Below are 24,748 nucleotides of genomic sequence, written 5' to 3' on the forward strand. Positions count from 1 at the left end.
GGCAACGTCCACAGCCCAGCAGGTCCAGGCAGCGAAGGGGTGGCCGCAGTGGGGCCAGGTTGCCACAGGACCCTTTGCAGCCTGACAGTCACTGGAAAGGAGGACGCCCCGTGTCGCTGAGGCAATGAGGCTTGAAGATTTGCCGACAGCCTCAGAACCAGCACGTGTGGAGCCCAGAGTCAAAGCCAGGGTCCCGGACGCCCCAGGCTCTCGCTGCCATGTGCGGCTCCGACCGACGTAACGCCACGTCTCACGCCGCTGCTCGGCGCAGGGCCGGGTGCCTCCAACAAGACCAGCCCGGCACACCTCGCCCACCAGCCCTTCGCTCCAGCCAGCTTCTGCGTGACAGGTGCCACCAGAACCCAGGGGGCGTGGGTGAGCGGAAGAGAAGAGCTGCAGGACGCCCTGCGTCCCAGCCACAGCCTCATCTCGGGAGTAATACAGCACATCCCAAACTTTTCTCCCACCATTATCTGAAGGCAAAGGACGTCAACCATAAAGCCATTTTTAGAATTACAAACAGAAGCTGTACTACTGAAAATGCACATTTATTATTCACGCCAGCTCCTTCATATGACTGTCAGTGCTTCATGGGTAAAGGCCAAATAAATCACCATGTCTTAAAATGCACGAGAACCATGAAATTTTAAGACTGCTATGAATATATTTCATTTGCTGCACTGTGTGTCCAAAGTATTAAGTTAGGGAGCAGGATGGGTTTTTCCTTCCGTCCTTGGCCCCGAAGGAGCTACACATACCAGGAGGCCACTGCTCTAGTAAGAAGGTAGAACAACAGGTGTAGTTTAGACCTTGTAACCAAGAGAAGGCGAGATCTGCGCAGTGGCTCGCGCTCCCAGCCTGCGCTGCCCAGCCCAGCGCCCGCTGCCTCGGAGCGCCCCCTGCTGGCCGGGCCAGGGATGGCGTGGGGTGCAGGTCAGGCTGGGGGTCTGGGCCCCCCACCGTCTGCTGAGGCCCCATCACTGAGCTGCATTTTAAAAAGCCCAGTTTTTCTCTGGAACACAACGAACTCTTAAAATACGAATGTCCTCGTCAAACGTCACCTCACGTCTACTTTACTGTCCATCCTTCATCTCGCTTTTTAACTTAGACATAAAATCTCTGTATTTCGGTTATGCTTCAACTTTTTAAAAATCCTTAAAAGTTAATCTGACAGACAAACCCTTATTTCAGCACTAGAACCAACGGCCACGCAGCCTCCTAGGAGGCCCCGCAAGGGAAGCTGTGCGGGCAGCTGTCAAGGCCAGGTTTAGCTCCACCATCACAAACTGCTCTTTATCGTTATGTCAGTGGAAGCTGAAAAACGGGCATTTTGAACAGACATGTCACAAAGAAGGGACGTGAACAGTCAAACACAGGAAGATGCTCAATACCATTAGTCACCAGGGAAATGCGAATTAAAACCACAATAAGATACCACAACACACCCAGCAAAATGACTAACATCATAAAGAACAGCAATACCCAGTGTCGGCACGGAGACGGAGCCTCTGGAGCGCTCATTCGCTGCTGATGGGAATGAACAGGGAGCAGCCACAGTGGGAAGCCATGTAGCTACAGCTTAAAAGGCTAAACATACAGGGCTGGGACCTACCCAGAAGAAACGGAAACACATGTCCACAAAGACGCCTACGTGAACGTTCACAACAGCTTTATTCATAGCAGCCAAAATTTAGAAAAGCCCTCACGCTCGTCGGGTACCTGGGAACCCAACATGGGGTGTGTCCGGACGACGGAATACTGCTCGCTCGGCATTTACTTGTTGCGTGTTCTTCTGTGTCTGCTTGCATTCTTGTCAGCGGCACCTGGAAGCTGTGTCTCTTTTTGTTGCGTCATCTTGCTGCATCAGTGTGTGCAGCTCTCCGTGTGTGCAGCGCCACTCCTGTGCAGGCTGTGCTTTTTTCACGTGGGGCGGCTCTCCTCATGGGGTGCACTCCATACACGTGGGTCTCCCCGACGCGGGGGACACCCCTGCATGGCACGGCACTCCTTGCACGCATCAGCACTGCACATGGGTCAGCTCATCACACGGATCAGGAGGCCCTGGGTTTGAACCTTGGGCCTCCCATGTGGTAGGTGGACGCCCTATCCCTTGGGCCAAATCCGCTTCCCCTGTACAGCATTTAGAGGCAACCCAATGCCTGTTCAAGTATCACCGCCATACTACAACGTGGGTGAAGTACAAGTTAATCATGCCGCATAAAAAGAGCTGACTTCCTTTATATGTAACTCTAGAAATACAAACCAGGCTACAGCACCAGATGGCAGGTGAGTGGGGGCCAGCGGCCAGCGGTGGAGGGCGGGAAGGTGACAAAGGGGCAAGACCATGTTTGGGATGACGGACGCATTCCGTTCCTCGGTTCTGCTAGAGGGTCAGAGTTTACACACTCACCAACGTACACTCTCTAAGGAGGGCCATTCACCGTGTGCAAGACGCACCTCAAGGAAGTTGACCTGGAGTTTAATTTTGTGAAAATATTCTTCCTCAACTACAATCGAGGCTTATTTATCCAAGGAATTCACTGCCCTTATCTCCAGGAGCACACAGCCACTGACGCCAACTCTCCATTTCCACATAGAACAAAACCTGTTCGTTCTGAGTTACAGGATGGAGATCTGCTAATCTGCCCTCGAATCTGCTCGTCCTCACGGCCGGATGTCATTTCCCACAGTCGGAGGTGTGCAGGTTTACGTCTTCTGAAAAATGTGAGGTCAAGACACCACTCTATAGACCGGGATTCACGCCCACCCTGTTACTGCAGTTCGTGGTTGCATTTTAAAACTTAAAGTGAGTCCCTACTGGAAAGAAATTTTCCAAAAATGATAAGAGAAGCATCTCTGGATGGGAAGACAGGGCGCTGGCATCCAAGTTTTCTCCGGTGAGTGCAAATCGGCGCTGCGGCGGGCTGGGGCTCCTCGCCCCCCACTTCTGCAAGTGCCAGCCTGAGCCAGAGCTCCCCTGCTGCCCGGCCCACAGGCCCCGCCCCGCCCCCCTCCCGCTGCTCTCCGGCCCCCTTCCGGTTCCCTCACCCCCAGGCCCCCGCAGTCTCCCTGCCTCGCCTCCCACTGCCCTACCCAGCCCCAGGCCCGGGTGGCACCAGCCCTCCTGGCCCCGCACGGGCTTCCCCTCCACCCGACACAATCCTCGTCCCGATGAGCCTGACCCCGCGGCCAGCGCAGGCGGCCCAGTGAAGGCGCGCAGGGAGCTGTGGGAGACCCTGTAGCTCCCATGGCATCGAAGCTCGAGCTCGAGTCAGTTTCCCTATCAGCTCCCACTTGGGCAGCTCCCACCAGGGCTCGGAGCCAGCCACCCTGCCTGGGCGGGCTCAGAGCTGGGGGGACCCAGGTCCTCAAAATGGTGCCGTGGGGGGCACAGAGGGAGGGGGCTGGGCTGGGCAGCTTCCAGGAGACGGGGACAGGGAGAAGCGCCCAACTGGAGGGTGGCCGCTGGCTCCCGGGGAGGCCCCCGCCAGTCCCGCCCCAGGATTCGAACCTCAGGTGCCCCCAGCACTGAACAGGCGTGAGTGGCAGGCACGCTGCGCAGTGCCCCCCACGAGGGGCCCGGACACTCGGCCGAGCAGCAGAGGCCCTGACCAGCTGCCCGCCATCCCCACGTCCCAGTCGCGCCAGCCTCCGTACTGACCCTGCCGAGGCACCAGACGCGAGCGCACCATCACGGCCGCCCCGCCCGGACACCCCAGTCACGACACAGAACCTCGAGAGACCAGAGCTGGCACCTTAAGTGAGAGCAGGTGGCCGGAGGCTGGCAGGGGTCAGCCTGAGGACAAGCGAGTGGCAAGAGGCAGAGGCGAGAGTGGGGGAATGAACAGGCACGGGGGCCCAAAGACAGAGGAGCGGCCAAGCAGCCGGGAGGTGCTCCAAGCCACCAGGCCCCAGGAAGCAGGGCCCCAGAAGCAGCCACGTCCAGGGAGCAGCCCAGAAAAGCCCCCGCGGCGCAGCGGACGGTGCTGGGTCGGGGGTGAGCACGCCACGGCCAGTCCCTGCCAAGCAGGTGCCTCCTCGCTCTGCTTCTGAGTGAACAAGCTGCACCCGTGTCACTTCCAGTTTCTTTGCTGATGGGAAGTTGGGGGGGTGGTGTCTACTGGTTCTGGGGCGGGGAAAGAAAGGGGAAGAGGTCACTTTTTTTATGCGCTGAGTTCCAAGCACCTCTGTGCTAGACTCAGTGTGGCTTCTAGACCTTTCATCCTGAAACCACAACTTCATTCTACAGGGCGGCTAAACTGCTGGCTCCTTCAGGCTATGGCCCAGGCTTCAGGAAATAGAACTGCGCCTGTTTTAACAGGTCAGCGCCACAGAGAGGACGCTGCCCGGTGGCCCGGCAGGGACCGAGCCCTCGTCTGGGAAGCCCTTCGGGTGGCCCACTGGGGCGCCTCCCGCACCGCCGCTCTGGCTGCCCCCGAATCTGGAAGGCTGCCCGGCGCAGGGGCTTTGCACATCTCTTTCTCGATGCTGCACTAGCACAAACCGTACTCTTGGAGTCGACAAAACTATAGACCTTTATTCACGTTAAGCAACATTCACAATAGCCAAAAGGTGGAAGCGACGCGGGCGTCCATCCGCAGAGGACAGAGAAACACAACGGGAACAAAGCTGTGTCCAGCCGTAAAAAGGAATGACGTTCTCGCACATGCCGAAACGTGGATGAACCTCGAAAGCACACCGCGTGAAACAGCAGATAAAAAGGACAAATATTACATGGCCCACTTTACGGGAAATTTCCAGAATAACCAAATTCACAGAAACAGAAAGTGGACTGAGGTTATGCGGGCGGCAGGAGTGGGGGGTTACTGTTAACGGGCACATCTGCCTGCAGAGATGCTTACAGAGCTCCAGAACAGTGGTGCCGGAGACACGTCCCTATGACGTGCGTCCTCAGTGCCTCTGAATCGTACACGTACACTTAAAAAGCTGTTAAAATGGTGACACTTTAACCTATGTATGTTTTATCAAAACAAAATAGTATGAAGAAAAAAAGCCCTTCAATATTGAAATCTTACATTCTTAACTCCAGAAGTATTTTTTTTTAAATACTGCATATTAGCACTGATGAAAGTGAAACAAGGATTTATTCAGAAGATTCCCAATCCAGGCAGTGGCCTCGGGAGTAGACGGTGAGGCTGAGACGGCGAGGCTGAGCCTGACGGCCACACCCTAGCACCCCGCCCTGAGTCCCAGACCACGGGATGAGCTGTGGCTCTGAGGGACACGGACAGGCCACGGCCACGCGGCTGTGACGAGTCATTCCTAGTCACTCACCAATTCCTTTTATTTTTTTTATTTTTATTTTTTTAAAAAGATTTATTTATTTATTTTAATTTCCCCCCCTCCCCTGGTTGTCTGTTCTTGGTGTCTATTTGCTGCGTCTTGTTTCTTTGTCCGCTTTTGTTGTCGTCAGCGGCACGGGAAATGTGGGCGGCGCCATTCCTGGGCAGGCTGCTCTTTCTTTTCACGCTGGGCGGCTTTCCTCACGGGCGCACTCCTTGCGCGTGGGGCTCCCCCACGCGGGGGACACCCTTGCGTGGCACGGCACTCCTTGCGCGCATCAGCGCTGCGCATGGCCAGCTCCACACGGGTCAAGGAGGCCCGGGGTTTGAACCGCGGACCTCCCATATGGTAGACGGACGCCCTAACCACTGGGCCAAAGTCCGTTTCCCACCAATTCCTTTTAAACTTCTGACTTTCCTTAAAAGAAAGCTGGTCAACAAGAGGCAGAAAATGACTTCTGTGAATTGTCTGCACTAAACTGTGGCTTAAACTGTTACCGGTAAACACTTGAGCTCCCGGCCACCAAGAGAAAGAACCCAAATAGGAAAGCTGGAGCCCTGCCTGGGGCCCACGGCCGCCCTTCTTAAAAGCTGTCCACTGCGGAACAGAGAAGCTGCCGTCCGTGGACGTGGGACCAGTATGCAGTCCTGCTCGAGCCACAGCCACTGAGTGGACACACGCTCTTCTACAGATGGGCCACACTTCAGCGTCTCTTTCCTTCCTCTCATTTCAGTTCCAAAATCGGCGTCAGCATCACACGGTGATGTGAGACGGTGCCCCAGAGCCCGGAGGCGCAGGCCGGGCCGTGGAGGCTGACGTAGGGGGCTGGAGTGGGGGTCAGCCCACGAGTGCACGGAGCCAGGGCCAGCTTGGGCCCGGGGAGGCAGGCGGGGGTGGGCTGCTGCCACAGGCGGACCCCTGCCTTGCTGCGTAGCCTCTGGAAACAAACCCCGGCACTGCACAAGAACTAGGGTCTGCCGGCAGGGGCCGGGGCTCTGGGGTTCTCGGGGCCCCCCTTCGGCCCGACCGCAGGGGCGGCGTCACCTGAAGGACACGGAGACTTTACCAAAACGAGTGTGACGAGCACAGGGTCCCTGGTGAAGAAAACGTTCTTGCAGCGGGCGGGGGCGAAGGGATGGATACCTCGAAACCATACACCAGAAATGGGTAAAATGGCAAATTTTATGTTTTAAGTGATGCCGCAATTTTTAAAAAGTGCAGGTTCACGGCAGGAGAGGAGGATGGGCCAGCACCCCCTCCCAGTGCCCTCAGCGCCCCCTCCCTGCCTCCTCAAGCCCGGAGTCCCTGTGCTACGGGGAGGGGCCCGGGGCTCCTGCCGAAGGCGCGGGAGGGTGGGCAGCAGGTCTGTGGCTCGGAAAGAGCGTTCTCACCGCGTCCTGCCCCACCTCCCCAAGGCCGGCCGCCCGCGGTGCTGGCAATATCAGATTTTCCTCACCAGGGGGTGCTGGGCAAAGCCAAAAATGAGGCCACCGTCCCTTCCTTCCTTCAAAGCCCAAATCCGCCCGATGCCTGCGCGTTACGCCTCATTTACGCGTGGAGCCCGTCAGGGTTTCCAGGCAGGGCCTTAAAGAAGCCAAGCGGCCTGCGCTGGGCCCGAGATTTCAAAGAGAAGCGTGAACATGCGAGGCCGGCGACGGTGAGCTCCCCGTCCTGCGCGCGCAGACGGCGCACAGTGGGCGCGCAGACGGCGCACAGTGGGTGCACAGAGGGCACACAGCAGGTGTACAGCGGGCGCGAGCCGGCTCTTCCGGAGTGCAGGCCGCCTCAGACAGGCCCCGAGCTGCAAGCGCGCCTACCTTCTGACCCATTAATTCTACTTTTGGGACTCTACCCCAAGGATATAACCCAAAAAGGCGATTTGCTCAAAGAAGTTCCCGGCGCTGCTATTTATAACGGTGAAGAGCGAGAACCCCCCAAATGCCCAGCAACCACGCAACGGTGAGGAGCGTGGGGACCGTCAGAGCAGCGCGATGGCCGGGAGGGGCGTTGAGAAGCCGCGGACGCCAGCGGGGCCTGGCTGCGCGGCTGTGGACACCTGTCCTGACGGGGCGCTGGCCGGCTTCTGCTCGGCCCTCCGCCCCCCAGAGCAAGGTCCGCTTCCGGGAGCACCAGCCCCAGAGGGCGGCCAGATGCCGAGCGCGCAGCCCAGGGCCGGCGGCGACGCGGTCCCCGAGGCTGGATTCCGCACGGGCGCAGGAGCATCCCACGCCAGCCTTTGTTCTCGCCGGCGGAGCTGGGGCTGGGGACGCCACCACAGGTTCTGGCCTGTATCCCTCTACTCGACACGCCCCAGGGCCTTCTAACGGCGCGGCGACCTGCCCCCGGGTCCAGCACCCACGGGAGGGTGTGACCTCCACACAGCAGGAGGCCAGGTGGGCACGCGGGCCTCCTCGGCCCTCACCTCCACTTCCCGTTTCCCAAAAGCCACCATCGCCTCTAGAGCCTGACATGGGGGTGGGAGTCACCCCAGGAGACGGTGCCGTCCTCTCCCCCATGCCCCCAGCCCCTCAGAGAGAAGCTGCCCAAACGCACAGCCTCCGACTTGGACTCTGAGGAAGGAAACCCCGAGGCGGGGCCCTGGGCGCCCCACGGCCCTGGGAAACCCTCCTCTCTCCCCACAAACTCCCTGGAAGCCACGGTGCCCGGCCACGCGCAGACGCAGGGGAAGGGCCTGTTTGCGCAGAAAGCGGTGTGTGCGTGCGTTAGGCGCAAGGCCACCTCCGTGCCTCCCTCGGACCCGACGGCACGGCTGGTTCTAGGACTAGTTCTGGTCCTTTCCACCCGTCACGAGCCTGAGCGGAGGCCGCGGCTCCAAAGGGAAACGCCGCCTCGAGTGTCAGCTCCGTGTGGGCACGCGGCAGGCAGGGGCTCAGCGCCACGAGGCACGTGTCTGAGCTGGTCTGCTCCGCGCTCCTCCACTACATGTTACACACGGGCTTCTGGAAACATCTAGTGGGTGACCCACGACGAACGGGTGAACCCCCCACCCGAGCCCCACCGTCCTCGCCGGCTCTCACAAGCACTGGAATCAAATCCACGTCACAGAGCCGCTCGTCTGCCGTGGCAGTTACCACTTTCCTAAGAGACCAGGTGACACCTTTTTCAGACTCAGTGTTCGCTATGATAAAAATGATTCCTACGAAGTGGATCACCAGGGGGTGGGGGACACTGAGAGGGTGTGACTGCTGTTTGAGGTGATGAAAAGTTTGGGTGATGAAGGGGAGCAGGGGTGGTTCAAGCAGTTGAGCACCGGCCTCCCACACGGGAGGACCCAGGTTTGGTTCCCGGTGCCTCCTCAAGAAAAAACAGAAAACGAGCAGACAACAAGCAAAAACAATCAGCAGACGATCGCAAACAACAAACAAAAACAAGCAAACAGATGAAGGAGCCACCGGGGGGCGGAGTCTGGGCGGTGGATGTTGGTGATGGCAGCACAGTATCGAGACCGTCGGGGATACCACAGGACTGTTCTTAAAAGCGGTTAAAATGGAAACATTGTGTTGTCCATGTACTACAATAAAAAGCTTAAAAATTATTTCCATGGAAAAATTTTAAAAACGAAAGTAAAAAACAGTTCATGGCTCCAAACAAACTGAGATGCATGCTTTAAAATATTCAAAAGAAATATTTAAAACCCTACAAATACCAACTTAAGGTTTTAGTACTAATCCACTGAAATGGCAACCTTTTGGTAACAAAACCTCTTACTAATAGGAAAAGTCCAGATTTGGGCAAAATTATACATTCACTTTTTCTACATTAAAAAAGAAAAGAAAAGGTAGATTTAATTTGTATATTTAGTAAAAAAGAAATTAAAATCAATTTCCAATAAAAGAACTGAGACATTTCTTACAGGTTAAAAGAAATTTCACTACATTTTCTATACTTTATTAATCAATGGGAAAGCTAGAAATTTTAAAATAGAACACACAGGTGATAATTACTTTGAAAAATCCATGTACATCTTTTTAGCAAAAGGCATACGTCTTTAAAAGCCAGCACCAAAACATAAAAACCATTAGTGCTTTAAAATACTATAGGGGAAGTGGACTTGGCCCAGTGGTTAGGGCATCCGCCTACCACATGGGAGGTCCACGATTCAAGCCCCGGGCCTCCTTGACCCGTGTGGAGCTGGCCCATGCGCAGTGCTGATGCGCACAAGGAGTGCCGTGCCATGCAGGGGTGCCCCCGTGTAGGGGAGCCCCACGCGCAAGGAGTGCGCCCCGTAAGGAGAGCCGCCCAGCGCGAAAGAAAGTGCAGCCTGCCCAGGAATGGCGCCGCACACACGGAGAGCTGACACAGAATGACACAACAACAACAACAACAACACAGATTCCCATGCCGCTGACAACAGAAGTGGACAAAGACGACGACGCAGCAAACAGACACAGAGAACAGACAATGGGGGTGGGGGTTGAGGGGGAGGGGGGATAAATAAATAAATAAATAAAAATAAAATACGATTGGGAAACCCCACGTAAGCATCACTGTTCCATTTTAGACTCCGATTCACACATGTGCCCCCCGGCTCACGGGGAGCCGAGGGCCGTTCCACTCAGGACCCCGACGCCACTGAGAGACACCCGGCGCTCCGCTGCCGCCTTGCCTGGGCTGGACTCGGACGACCCCCAGCCACGGGTTCTGACCCAGCCCGAGAGCGCACACGAGCCGGGCGGGCGCCGTCCAAGAATCCGTCCTCTAAGCGCTGGGGCTTAAAATTAAGTCGAGATTTGTTTTAAACTCGGGGGCAGGAGGGTGCGAGGGAGGGAGATAAATGCAGGCACGACCAGAGGACGCAGAAGCGCGCAGCTGGTGACGGGACACTCTCTATTTTGTGGATGCTCGAAAACTTCCAAAACAAGTCTTCAGGGCACATGAAACGACCTAACTTCCGTGACCTCATCTGTGACTGAAGCTGCAGGCGCCGCGCACCCGGCATGGGGTGCACACAGGCAGCTCCTACGACCCGGCACGGTCCGCGGCCCCCGCCCCGCTGGGACGCGCGGTCGTGGGGGGCTATGCCCCCACCCTGTCAGCCGGCAAGAGGTCGTGATTGGTGGTGCCTGCGAAGGTGGACGGTGCCGCAGGCGTGCGCTCCCCACGTGAGGGTGCCGGGCGCCGGGTGGGCCCGCCCTGCCCGCGCCGGGGGGGTCTTAGCGAACGAGCAGGAGGCCCGTGAGCGCAGTGGCGAGCCAAGGCAGGGCCAGCGGGCTGTCCCTCCACACCGGGCAGACACCTGGCAGTGTCCTTCACACTCGTCACTATTTCAAAACCACGACACCCACGGCCGGTCCCTGAGTATGACACTTAATGCTTACCTGTTCCACCTGTTACCGTATCGCAAATGAGGCGGCCTGTATTTTGAGAACTGTGCACAGTCATCGCTGTCCTGCTTTTGCCTGTCTCACTGCGCACGTTAAACCATCATTCCAAGGAGGGGCCGCAGGCCCCCCTCCACCAGAGGGAGAGGGAGGCTGAGAGTCGCAGCCTGGCGCCCATGGGCTCTCGTGCAATCAGCAGGGCAAAGGCTGGGTGCCGGGAGTGGGCGCTGCGTCCCGAGGCAGGAGCAGGGGTGAGAACTCAGCTGCCCGGAGCTGCCCCTCCCCAGGCACCGTGGCCCCTCCGCCCACTCCGCCTCGCTCGTGGCACGCACAGCCACCTGGTACATGGCGCACCGTCTGTACCGTCGCTTTCCTGCCAGGATGCCCGTCCCGGGCAAGGCCTGTGCGTTGCTCCACTGCGTCTCAGGACAGGAGCCCTGCCGGCCACAGGCTCAGGCCAGGAACACATTTGCCGGACACACTCTTGCCGTCTCTGCCAAAAATAGCAGAGCTGTCCAGGACACACCTGCAGTGAGAGGCAGCAGCTGGGCGACGCTGCAGGAGCCTCCGTAGATGGGGGGACTGAGGAAGGCATGTGGCAACAGGGCAAATATATGCTCCCACGACCAGCGAGCACCAGGGGCTTTCCAGTTAGAGGAGCCGCAAGAAGGGCCCCCGACCTGGTCCCAAGCTGGCCCCGAGAGGGCCTGACCTGTCCCTGACCTGGCCCTGACCTGGGTCCAAGCTGGGTCCGACCTGGCCCCGAGCTGGCCCCGAGCTGGGCCATGGCAGTTCTCAGCCAGGGCCAACCCAGATCCCTGCAGCAGACGGGGAGAGGTGGCTGCGAGGGGCTGGGGTGGACCCGACAGAGTCCGCCCCGCCGCTCCCCAAGCGCGGCGCATCCTGCCAGGCACAGGAAAGCCCCACAGCAAAACCACTCAGGGTTCAGAGTACAGACCCCGGCGCCTCGGCCAGGGCACTGACCACTGCCCGTCCCGCCCCACACGGACAACTGCAGGGGGCGGACTGCAGGCACCATGTGCAACATATGACGCCCGGGCCGCTCGGGAGCCACGGGCAGAACACCTGGGGACGCCCGGCCCAGGGTGCCCTCCCAGGCGGTCGACGGCCACTCAAGGGAAATACACTGAAGATCTTAACCAGGATTCGCCCTCATGGTCCTGTGGATGGCCTTGCTCCTCAGGATAAGCACGCGCGTGTACAGGTGAAAAGGTGAGACCATCATCACCTGGGTCGGTCGACTGCGGTTGTGCACAGGCGAGTCAATGACATCCCAGCCCACGGTTTCTCCAAGACCTCTGAGGAGGCACGTGCGCCGAGGGCTGGCCTCGCCGCGCACGGCGACCCTCCCAAACGCCTTCCCGGGCACAGGCGTCGAGGCACGCACGCTCATGCGCACCCTGCAAAGGCCGAGGGCTGGAAAGCACCCACAGCTCTGCTCCTGTGCCTCGCCTGGCCCCCGCGGTGGCCGCACAGCGCCGCAGGCGATGAGCCCGCAAGGAGGGGCGGAGCTCCTGCTCTACCTCTCTGCCCTCCATCCACCCCGGGTCTGTGGCATCAGAAGATCCACCGAGCGGAAAAACTGCGATTGTGTACAGGAACCCAAGCAGAAAAGGAGGTGCAAGGACCTAAAAATACAACTACTCGGTACCCCAAAATACGTAGTCCAGTTGTCTAATTAAATTCAGTGAGCAACTATTAAACCAACTGAAAGGGACATTAACCACAGTGTCATCTTTTTAACGCCTCAATCTTGTCTCATTCTGTCAACAACATAAGAGAAAAATGGGAAAGTCAAAACACACCCAAAATTAAAAACCACTTAGTTCCGCCGGCCTGGAGGGGCCCACTGCGAGGCAGTTTTGTTAAACCAGTGGCAAATGTTGTCTGCTGATGACTTCTGAAAAGTTCTTCAAAACACCCTGAGATTAGAGAAAAAGTCTTTATACAAAGTAAAATAGAAACAATGGACTAATATCGATAGGTGTTTCTAAGTCTCTATGGGCAACCAAAATATCAATAATTTCTGCATCTCTATAGGCAACCAAAAATAATTATATCCACATGGAAAAACGTGCAAACTTCCTACTAACAGTCACTTATATATAACCAAAAAGAGAAAGCAAAAATGACAATATATAATAGTATCACCTTAAACAACATAAATGCTAAAAGGAACTACTTAGAGTGCAAAGAGTGCTGCTAACCCTAAAATGAAAACATCAGCCGCCGTTTAAGAAGCATCCATGTGGTTTGTTTGTTTTCGATTTATTTATGTGTTTCCCCTCCCCCCATCGTCGGCTCTCTGTGTCCATTCGCTGTGTGTTCTTCTGTGTCTGCCTGTGTTCTCATTAGATGGCTCCGAGAACCAATCTTGGGACCTTCCAGAGCGGGAGAGAAGAGATTACTCTCTGGCACCACCTCAGCTCCCTGATCTGCTACATCTCTTATTAGGTCCCCTCTGTGTCTCTTTTTATTGCATCATCTTGCTGCGCCAGCTCTCTGCGTGGGTCAGCACTCCTGCGAGGGCCAGCACTCAGTGTGGACCAGCTCACCACACGGGCCAGCCTGCCTTCACCAGGGGGCCATGGGCATCAAATCCTGGACCTCCTGTACAGCAGACGGGAGCCCAATTGCTTGAGCCACATCCGCTTCCCCCATGTGCTTTAAATACACTGGCTCCTGGGGAGCGGGTACAGCTCAGTGACTGAGTGCCTGCCACGTACAAAATCCTGGGTTCAATCCTCGGTGCCTCCTTAAAAAAATAAATAAAAACAAAACAAAATAAATAAACATTCTGGCTCCCTTCAGAAATAAAAAAACTACAAATGGACACGTGGTCAGCAATAGATATTTCAAATCACAGGAAAAAGCACTTCATGTTACCAAAAAGTCAAAACATAAGCAGATTCTGCAGCCCGTCCACAAGCACTTATTAAAAAGGAAAATGAAGTCATTTCTCAGCACACTGCAAGAACTTACCTTTTAACTAATAAAGTTTCTACAAAAAAGTTACCACCTAGAACTTTTAGTCAGTAGTTAATTCTTACCATTAACATTTTAGAAAGCGATAAAGGGCTGACCCCATAGAACCAATACATAAAACAGGCAGAAAACATGAAATACCACTTAAAACGCAGCCACGTGGGCACAGCTACAGGTTTTAGGTGGGAAAGGAGGTCTGCAGGAGAGCAGGGAGCAGACAAGAACACACACCCAGCCCTTTTGTGCCTGAATACCCTGAAATAATCTCACAAAACATTTACCAGTGGTGAAAGAAAAATGAGCGTGTGCACACACAAATGTGAGGGGAGGGGCTTCTGGGCGCCAAGCAAGCGCAGGGGGTTCCCGCCTCTTAACATCGCGGGGCTCTCAACCAGCTCACGCCCTGAGCTGCAGCTTTCCGGATTCAACTGCCCTCGGCGGGGAAAGGAGCCATCGAGCGAAGGCTGTTGGGGAAGAACAAGTAGCACCTTCCACACAGGAGGCACGCACGGCATCGAAAGAGAGAACCGGCTGAAGGCAAGCCCTGGGATCCCAGACTACGGCAAACCCCACCAGAGACCACACATGCCCCAGGACAACTTCTTTTCTTTAAACCTGCGTGTGTGTCCATGGTGTCACTTAGGGTCCACTGTTTGTGCTGTGTGGTTCCACAGACTTTTTGAAAATTTTTATTCTAGTAACATATATACAACCTAAAATGTCCCCTTTAAACTACATGCAAATATGTAATTCAATGCTATTAATTATGTTCACAATGTTGTGCTACCATCACCTTTTTATTTTGAAATATTTCAAACTTATAGGACAGTTATAAAAATAATATAAAACCTGTACTGAGAACTCCACAATACTCCCTACTCCAGATACTCAGATCCACCAATTTTAACATTTTACCACACTTGCCCTATTTTGCTATCCACCCATCTATCTATCCATCCATCCACAGGTCCATCCATCTATCCATTCACCATCCACAGGTCCATTCATCCATCCATCTATCCATCCACAAGTCCATCCATCTATCTATCCACCACCCATACGTCCACCCATCCATCCATCCCACCATCCACAGGTCCATCCATCCCTCCATCCTCATTGTCCATCCATCTATCCATCTATCCATCCACATGTCCATCCATCCATCCATAGGTCCATCCATCTATCCATTCACCATCCACATGTCCATCCATCCATCCATCCATCCACAGGTCCATCCATCAATCTATCCACCATCCACACGTCCATCCATCCATCTATCCATCTATCCATCCATCCATCTATCCATCCACAGGTCCATCCATCCACTATCCACAGGTCCATCCATCTGTCCATCCCTCCATCCACAGGTCCATCCATCTATCTATCCACCATCCACACGTCCATCCATCCCTCCATCCACAGGTCCATCCATCTATCCATCTATCCATCCACAGGTCCATCCATCCACTATCCACAGGTCCATCCTTCTATCCATCCCTCCATCCACAGGTCCATCCATCTATCTATCCACCATCCACAGGTCTATCCATCTATCCATCTACCCATCCACCATCCACAGGTCCCTCTATCCATCTATCCATCTATAGCAGTTTGATATGGTTATGAATTCCAAAAATAGATACTGGTTTATGTTTGTAATCTGATCTGTACCTGGGCCTGATTGAGTTATGATTGGGGCTTTGACTGGGTCACATCATTAGGGCCTTGAGTCCTCACCGCTTGGTAGGTGGGGACGCACAGATAAAAGGCATGGCAAAGAGGTGCGGGTCGTCTGATGTTAGAGTTTTGATGTTGGAGTTCTATGCTGAAGACTTAAGCTGGAGCCCCGGGAAGTAAGCACAGAGGAAAGAGAAGCCAGCCCCAGGAAGGAAGGAACCTTGAACCCAGAGAAAAGCAAGCCCCAGGAACATAAGAACCCAGGAAGCCTGAACCCTCGCAGACGTCGGCAGCCATCTTGCTCCAATAGACTTTGGTGAGGGAGGTAACTTATGCTTTATGGCCTGGGATCTGTAAGCTCCTACCTCAAATAAATACCCTTTATAAAAACCAACCAGTTTCTGGAATTTTGCATCAGCACCCCTTTGGCTGACTCATACATCATCCATCCACAGAGCCATCCATCTACCTACCCCGAGAGCAATCCTGCTCTTTCCACATCCCTTTCCTCGGTTCTGGTTTCTACCGTGACCTCACAGCCTGTGCACCTATGGTCTGCAAAACAGCTCAATTTTGTTTGTGACCCAAATAACGGGTTCTTCTGCAGCGATGGGCTAACATAAACGATCAAATTATGCTTGAAAACTGAGCTTTTAAATGCAGGGGGAACTTCAGGCTGCAAGAGCTTCATCACAGGCCAAAGGCCCAAGCTCCTACCTCAGGCCAGTGTTCACGATCTCCTTAGATGGGAAACGATGGATGGCACGTGTGATTCTAAGCATCAAGTCCCTTCAGACAAATATATGATATGAATACAGGATGTTAATAACAGGGTAGATTGGGGAAAATATGCCAAATGTAAGACATTGGCTATAGTTAGCAGTAATATTTTTTATGATGCTTTTTCATAGTTTTTAAAAATGTTCCACAACAATGCAAATTGGTGGGATGATGTATGGGAGCCCTGTATGCTATGCGTATTTGCTTTGTAAGTTCACAACTTTTACTCTACACGTGCTCACATATGAATTAAATACTTGAATAAAAAATTTTAATGCAGAAAAGGGCCCTTGTAAAGGGGAGCACCTCTGCCTCTCGGACTAGTGGCAGCAGTTTCCCTTTGACGTGGGCGAGGAGCTAGGGCCTTCCATGGGTTTGCAGATCCTGCTCTGCACTGGAGGCTGAGACCATCCTGAAGCTTCTGGAGATCCTCCACATGCCCCTGGGCAAGCAGTGACCTCCTTCAGCCAGTCCCTTACCTCAAAATAACAGAGTGAATTTTGCTTCTTTCAAAAATTTCTAAACTGGTTTTGAACTTTCTTAATAAAAGGACACTGCCACTCACAAGTTTCATTACGTGAAATGGGATAGGACGAGAAAACAAAATAAAACTATTGTAACTTTCAAAGAGCACCGCACCAGAGCAAGAAAGACGACAGGACAGCTCTTTTTAAAGCTCGTTTCAGGCAGAGGTCTGATTAATAATTCACGTCGGAGGCACTGTCCTCTGTCCACCCTAATCCTGAGCTTCCCCCCATGGCCTCTCCTTCCTCCTGGTGTGTCTAAGTCTAGAGACAACTTGAGACTGCAGCATCACCCAAAGCTGCACCCATCGAAGGATCCTCGACATGCCCCCCGGCCATGGGGGACAGCGCCTCGGGCGCCCGCCAGCCCTCCCTCCCTCTGGGATCAGCCCCCGGCCCCCCATGGCACTCTCCTGGACCTGGTCTCCCCCAGTGCCTCCTAACAGCCACGTGGCTGCGTGGAACCCTCCGGGGCCTGGCTCTGCAGGCAGCTGTGGCGATTTCCGGCGCGTCCGGAAAGACCTTTGTCTGGACCAGCTCCTCACACCTTTACAACCTAGGGCAGCACCTAAGCCAGGGACTTTCCGCGGCATTAGTTCAGGGAAGTCAACCTGGAGAACAGTGAACTGATGCTGCAGACACAGCCACGTTTCTTTTGGGCAAACTTCTCATTCTTCAGCCCAATTAGAGCCATTTTTCTGCTTCCTGCACCCTGGGTATATAACCAGAAAATCACAGATCAGACTTTCATTTGCCTGGCAACCCGCACTCTAACAGGTGATCTGCCCGGCCTGGGCACTGGCTACTGCCCAGGTGCGTCTACCTCCACGGCGCAGCTTCGAATAGTTGACATGCTCAAATGCTCATGGTGCAGCCAAAGAGAGGTGCCGTCCCCCCACACCCGCTCTGCAAAGGGTGAACAGCACCGCACAGAGCTCCAGGACACGCAAGGTGTCGGCGAAGGGAAGGATGGTCCACGATGCACAAGAGGCTGCATCTCCTTTGGAGTAGCTGAAAATATTATGGAAGGAGACGCAGCAACAGGGAAAACGGAACTATCTTACAAGTGAAGTGTGTCCCATGCAAACAACAAAGCTACCCAAATTGGACATAATTCGCACACGCAACTGATCTTTCAGAAGCATGTGCGACGGTAAACGACTGAGCCCGCATTGAAACGCAGGGGGAAAGGGGGAGCAGCCAACTCCGCGAGGTCTCCACGGGCAAATGTGGGCACGGCCTGAGCCAGGACTCAAGAAGAACGCGGGACGAGCCTCGGAGGCCTTTTGCAACAACGACCCCTTCTCGGGCCCACCTACAACCAGCCCTCGAAAGAGAAGAGGATTCGCCCCACAGCCTGACAATACCTGCCGGACCCGACTGTGGGGGAAAGGGGAGACCCCCGTGGGCACCTCTCCTCGGCCGGCCTTGGAGGCTCCGACGCCCCCTGGCCAGCCGACGCCCCCACCTCCCTCTGTCACAGGCATTTGCCACCCACACCAGCTCACATCGGTAGTCCCCATGCCCCCCCAACGTGTCCCCCAAGACCACCATCCTCTCTGCCCCGACTCGGTGCCCCCCACCTGGCCTCTGCGGCGGCACACGACAGGGCCAACGTCATGAAAAAGTAACCTTGAGACCAGTCTCTAACGTGCATCAAAAAACATATCTGTCAAAATGCAAAAGCTCTGTAAATGCTGGTGGGAAATATCCTAATATCATTTCTCGACATTCTTGGGTTTTAGGTTAAAAAAAACAAAAAAAACAACCTAAGTTGGCAACCTACTTGCTAAATAATAACATTTTAAAATATCAAGTTACGAATTTTTTGATCTAAGTAAGAATTAAAGGCCCTATGATATATATGCAACTATTTAACACAAAACTCCATCCTCAGTCATACCTAGGTCCAACGCGGCTGGCTGGGCTGCTTTAACCCTTAACAGACCTTTTCAGTTTATGAGTTTATTAGAAGCGATTATTTCTCTTTCCACTTTCTATCTACACACAATACCACAGGACGTATCCCGTGACACTAACCACACAGGACATTAAGCTCACGTTCGTGTCTGCGGTGCCCAAAGAGTTGAAACTACAGTGACAGAAGAGGAGGGGGTCCTCGACCGGACCCTGAGATCCCAGCACTCTCAGCAGTGGCCACGCCGAAGCCAGAGCTCAAGCAGACGGGGGACAAGAAGTCCCCACGTGGCCCTCACGGAGGTTCTTCGAGGCTCTTGTGAGCCAAGTCATTAAAGCAAACTCACAGCAAGAGAAAGAACCTTTCCTTTTCCGGGAGGGGTAGACTCACAATCTACCAAAACTCGACAGACTTTTAAGGTAAAACACGTCCCATCAGAGCAGAAGATGAGCCTGCCGCTCTGTGAGGACCGGCCTGAAGGGGACAATGTCTCCAAGCCCGCCTCTCGCTTCAAAGCAGCAGCCAAGGGCAACGCAGCCCACCCGGGGAAGGTGAAGCAAGGGCTGCTCTTGCACAGCTTCTGGCAGGGGCGCTGGGATGGGCCCCCAGCGCTCAGCCCGTTTGGAAACCTCTGACAGGGAACCAAGCACTGCCGCCGTACTGCTGGCCCAGAAAGGCACAGCACAGGGACAGAATGGCCCAATTTCCCTTAATTCCAAAACCCCACGTGAGGACAGGGCTGGACAGTTTGCTCTGAGACGACTCAATTTGGCTGAAGAGTATGTGTAAATAACCCATGGCCCGGCAGTAACAGCCACGCCACTCCCATACCTCCAGAGGGTCCCCCAGATGCCGGGAGCCAGCTTCTGAGCTGCACGGCATTCCCCGCAGGCTTGCTGTGCTACTGGGGCGAGCAGCGGATCAGGTGGACCCCGAGGCAGCAGGCAGCCACCCCGAAGGTCTGCAGAGGGGGGCGTAAAACTGAGCACAACATGACAACTTCTCTCACGTGCCAAACCAGGCGTTTGCATCCAGGCCGTGCTTAGGTGAGCAGCACCCCTGGGCTGGCCTGCAGGAAACGCTAAGACCCGTGAGCACCCCACAGGGAGCACATTTCCCCGCACCACCTATCCAGGCAAGAAAGCACAATCAATCCTCCACCCCCACGTCCCTTCCACAGAGGATACGAAACAACCACGAATCTCGCAAAGGTCTCGGAAGGTAGGTGCCATTTAAGTGTGCAGTCGTTCTGCCAAATCATGCCCATCGTTGGCCAGAACAAAGCTGGGGTGACAAAGTTGTCTTCAAAACAGCTAATGCTATCAAAGACATACCAAATGGATGGGTGCTACATAATGAAATACTACTGTTTATGTCACTGTTCCTGCGAAAATCCCTGGGGGTTCCACTCTTCTCGAGGGGAAAGGCTGCCTGGCCCGCGCGGCGTGCGCGCAAGCAGCGGAGAATCCACAGGTCTGTGACCCGAACGGGAGGCGGCTTTTGGGAACACGCCAAACGCGCGCCACTATTCCCCGCACAGGTGCCTGCGCCCAGCCTCCGGCTGCACACGTTTCCGAATTAGCATTTCTTTGAACAACGTCGATAACAATCTTGCCCTGTAATCCACGCCCACAGCAGCGCTGAGATTGTAGCTCGGAAAGCCGGAGGAAATTCGTGGAGAATCTCGGTCAAACTTTCTTTGTTTATATTTCCTCGGTGCCAGAAAACAGATGCTCTTCGGCCCGCGGGGCCGCCCCCGGCTCGGCCGGGCCCGCGGTGCGGGGTCCGCTGCGCCCGCGGCCAGGTGCCCGGCGCGCGCCGCTGCTGGCGCGGAGACTCCCCTCGGCCGCCAGGATTGAGTTGTCAGGCGCCGCTCGCGCTGCTCCGGGAAGCTGACATCTCTATTTACCGAGAAACAAAGACGCGGCTCGCCGCGGACCCCGCTCCGCGCCCGCCGCCCCGCCGCCCCCCGGCCCCGCGCCCCAGCCCCGCCGCCGCCGCGCCCCGCGCGCCGCGCCCCGGCCCCGCGCCCCGCGCGGCCCGTCGTGAAATGGAGGCGCGGCCGGGCGGCCGGTGCCCGCTGCGGGGGAGACAATGCCCCCCGAGGCCCGGCGGGGGCGCGGGAGCCCGGCGCGGCCCCCGCGCGCAGTTCCGACTCTTGGCAAACTCGGCGCGCGGGCGGCCCCGGGAGCGGCGCGGGCGGCTCGGGAGGGGCGCGCGGGCGGCTGCGGGCGGGGGGCGCGGGACGCCCCCGGCTGCGCTCCCGGGGCCGGGCGTTGACGCAGCAGAAATTACCAGCTGGAAAATTCCCCTTTCGGAGGGGACGGGGGAGGGCCCGCGGCGGCGGCGCCGGGGCCGAGGGGCGCGGGGCAGCGCCTCCGCCCGCCGCCTCGGCGCGCAGCCCCGCCGGGACCCCGCGCCGCCCGCCGCCGCGCCCGCGCGGCCGGCACGCGGGGGCCGGGCCGGGGTCGCCGCCGCCGCCCCCGGAGCCGCCGCCAGCGCGCGCCGAGCGCGGCCGGGAGGGCGCCCCCGCGGGGCGGGGCGCGGCGCGGCGGGGCGGGGGGCGGCGGGCGGGGGCGCGCCCGGCTCGGACCGGCCCCGACCCCGGGCCCGAGCGCCCCCGCCGCGCCGCGCCGGCCCCGCCGCGCGGACAATGAGCCGCCGCTTACCTGTGACCCCATGGGGCGCGGGCGGAGGCGCGCGGGCGGGCGGCCGCGGGGCCGGCGCCGGTGGTCGCCGCCGCCGCCGGCCGAGCGCTGCGTGCGGGCGGGTCCGAGCCGCGCGCTGGCCTGGGCCGCTCGTCCGTCCGTCCGTCCCGCCCGCCGTCCGTCCGTCAGGCCGGCGCGCGCCCCCGCGCCCGCTCCAACCCCGCGGACCCGCCGCCCGCGCGCGCGCCCCGCCTGCGGACCCTGACCCCGCCCCCCGGCGCGCGCCCGGCCGCTCCTGATTGGCCCACGCCGCGCCCCGGCCGCGGCCACCGCCCCGCGCCCCGCCCCCCGGCAGGGCCGCCGGCCCCGCCCCTCGCTCGGCCAGGGGCTCTCCGCGCCGGGCGGTGGGGGGCGGCGGGCGGGGGTCGCTTGTGCCCCCACCCCCGCGGCGGCCGGACAGCGGAAGTGAGGGCTAGAGCTCGCTGCGCATTGTGGGAAGCCCCCTCCCCTGGGCCGGCGGGGTGGCGGCACGGCGAGGGGGTGTCCCCCGGGCCCGCGCCCCCTTCCCCGCGGGGACCCGGAGCCGGCCGGATCCAGCGGCCCGCAGGCCGCCCGATGGGAGAGGTGGACCCGGGCGAGAGCACCCCAGCCCCTGCCGCGACTGCGGACCCCGGCCTCGCCCGTGCGCCTGTGCCTCGGGGGCGCGCGGGTCCCCGAGCCGCAGGCCATCCCCACGCCCGGTCGCGCCGCGCGAGTCGCAAACTTCGCGGCCCCCTCGCCCTGGGAGGCTCCGCGGGCCGCGCCGTCCAGCGAGAAGGCGCTCCCACGGCGCTCGGGGCGTGCGGGGCCGGGCTGGGGAGGGCCTGGGCGCCGCGCGTTCCCGCCGCAGCTTCACCTCGGCGCACCTCGGGGCCGCCGGGACCCGGTTTGGTCCAAGTAGGAGCACGGGCGGCCGCGCGTCGGTCCTTCCAGCCGCGCCGCCTGCCCCATGCGGGAGTGGAGGGCTGCGCGGAGGAAGCCGTCCGGGGCCCTTCCCGGCGCTCCCCGACCCGTGATCGCGAGTAACGTGCGCCGGAGCCGCGAGGTCGGAGCGGTCGGGCCGCCGGGGCTGGTGACCCAGGCACCCGGTCCCCGCGCCTCCCTTCCCGCCCCCGCCGTCCCGGGGCGCCGCGCCTGGGATGGGGCGGGGGGCGGAACGGGAAACGCGGCCCCGCATTCCTGGCCGGCCTGCGCGGGGCAAAGGCCACCTCGCTTCCTCCCCCGGGAGCGGCGGCGGGAAGGGAGGTGAGCGGGTGGCGGGCCAGCCGCGCAGGGGAGGCGAGCGCGGCCCGGCCGGTCCGAGGGGGAGGCGCCCGCGGGCCCGCGCCGCTGCATTCCTCCGGAGGTGGGAGGCGGCGGGCCATCATGGATGCTTGCTCAGGACGTGTGAGGAGGCATTCAGGGCGGCAGTGGGAGGGCAGGCGGGGGCAATTCTCCTTGAGTGAGCAAGGGCGAGCCGCAGTCTGGCAGCCTGCGATGAGCGCCCTGGGCACTCCCTCCCTGCCGCAGGCGCCTGGAAAATGGCTGCGCAGATACCCCCACCCCTTCCCCTGCCAGAAGTCCCCATCCCCAGCCTCTCTTCTGGGGCACCTTGGCGGTCACATTGGATCCTCAGGAGGTGGGGGGCCGGGTGCGGGCGCCCCCAGGTCTGGGGCTCTCCCGGCCTCTCGGAGGGGCCGGTGGCTGGCAGTGCTTCTCCCTTCCAGCAGCGAGAGGGTGTGCCCTGCAGGAGTCCTGGGAGCACACCTGGTTTACCTTCCTAGAGGTCGGTTGTCACCCAGGAGGAAAGGAGTCCTGGGGGACTGTCAGGAGGTGGGGTGCCGTGTGAACTGTCCTTGCAAAAAGGAGAACAGCGAGCGCCCCCCCTCCCCAGCCCCCAGCGCACGCAGTGACTGCTCAGGAGGCTCTGCCGGCCAGAAAGAAGGAAGATTTCGCAGCACTTGGTGGGCTGCGGCTGCTGCAAACCCGCCAGGGGGCTTCCAGGTCTTGGTAGAAAACCTTGCCAAGTTCTAGACCGAGCCGAGGCAGAGGCGACTGGGAATCACCAGGGTCCTGGAGCCTCCCTGTGCCTTGGCTCAACTGGGAACCACATTCCTACGCCAGTGCCCCACCCTGCACGGTGAAGAATCGCGGTCCCCTCCGTGGATACCCTGCCAGGGGTTGGGGGCCAAGACTCCCGGACTCATCTGCTCCAAGACCCAAGAGTGGGACAGACAGCCTGAAGATGAAGGACACACCCAAAAGGCAGACCCAAGAACCACCCCAGAAAGTCAGAGACAGAACCCTGATCAACCCACGCCTAAAGCTCATCAGCTGCCACACCGTCACTGTTCTGTGAGCTAATGAACCCTGGACCATGAAAACACACGCACAAGACCAGCAGGGATGGAGAGCAAGAAGAGACTCCGGTGGCTGGAGCCCCCGGAGCCAGCTCAGGGTGTCTGCGGTGAGGCTCGGTGCCCGTGGGACAGCCACAGGAGCTCCCTACCTCCCAGCACCGGGCACCAGCCGTACTGGCGATCCCAGCCCAAGATCACTGGGCAGGCGCCAGGCCGGCCAGAACGCCTCCTCTCTTCCTGGGGTCCCCAAACCCTGGTGCAGACTTCACTCCCTCAGCCTCACCCGAGACCCTGGCCCCACCCGGGCTGCCAGCCCCAGCTGACCACCAGCTGACCTCTCACGGAGACCCAGGCAGCCTTGAGAGGGCAGCGCCGCCCTGGGGACAGCTCTGGGGACCAGGCAAGAGTCAGGGGCATGGGGTTGGCCCCTGGAGCGCTCTGACCAGCACCTGGGGGTCGGGGGAGGCACCTCTGTCTTCCAAGGCCTGGGAATCCGCGGTGAGCTGGGCGCGGCTGCTACCCTGCTAAGACGAACTCTCCCCAGATGCCCAGTGCAGCTCTGCATGGTGGGGTCATTCCAGAAAGTCACCACCAGCCCAAGGCACCTGGAGGAAAGAAGCAGCGCCAGGGCCAGGGACCCAGGGGCTCAGTGCAGAACCTGGGGTGGTCAGGTCCATGCAGCCTGTGCCTGCTGGTGGCACCCCACAGCTGGCCCCCTTCCTGGCCCAGAGCCTCCCAGGGGCCTGGAACTGGGAGAAGGAAAGCCCTTGGGGCAGGCCCGACTAGAGCCCACGTGGCCAGCTGGCCCCCAGAAGGGCTCTGGCCCAGCCCTCACTAGCCATCCTCCTCCCCTGCTGAGCAGCTCCAAGGGGCCAGAGCAGCCCGGAGCCAGCCCCCGGCCAGGTGCACTCACGCCAAGAGAGCAGGGACCTTCCTTTAGGGTCTGCTCCTGGGAGGGGCAGCCTGGGAGGAGCTTAGGGAAAGAAAATTAAAGAACGAAAAATATTCCTTCAAACCCTCCTTCCCAGTGCCCCTCCGCGTGACCCCCATGGCCGGCCCCTTCACCCCCACCCCCACCTTGCCTCCAAGGCCTTGGGCCCACCCCCAGCTGGACTTTCTCCAGGTTGTCACAGTCACTGGTCAAGGAGCCTGCCTGTTTACTCTCCAGCCA

The 24,748-nt window shown here is 58.4% G+C and overlaps 1 protein-coding gene across 4 annotated transcripts in view; it reads right to left on the minus strand.

Annotated features, from left to right (window-relative positions):
* The window catches only part of ZBTB46 (zinc finger and BTB domain containing 46), a 76,226-nt gene extending 53,886 nt beyond the window's left edge, over positions 1 to 22,340 (minus strand). Inside the window, exon 1 of one of the 4 annotated variants that reach the window (XM_058287319.2) lies at positions 22,105 to 22,340. In XM_058287319.2, the coding sequence (XP_058143302.1) occupies positions 22,105 to 22,189 (85 nt within the window). In that variant the 5' untranslated portion in view covers positions 22,190 to 22,340. Of the gene's footprint in view, positions 1 to 19,382; positions 20,466 to 21,220; positions 21,330 to 22,104 lie in introns of those variants that run through there. The other 3 variants (XM_058287322.2, XM_058287320.2, XM_058287321.2) reach the window with 3 other exon arrangements.
* Positions 22,341 to 24,748: the final 2,408 nt, after the last annotated feature.

This window comes from Dasypus novemcinctus, chromosome 24 (genome assembly GCF_030445035.2).
Source record: "Dasypus novemcinctus isolate mDasNov1 chromosome 24, mDasNov1.1.hap2, whole genome shotgun sequence".
Taxonomy (NCBI): domain Eukaryota; kingdom Metazoa; phylum Chordata; class Mammalia; order Cingulata; family Dasypodidae; genus Dasypus; species Dasypus novemcinctus.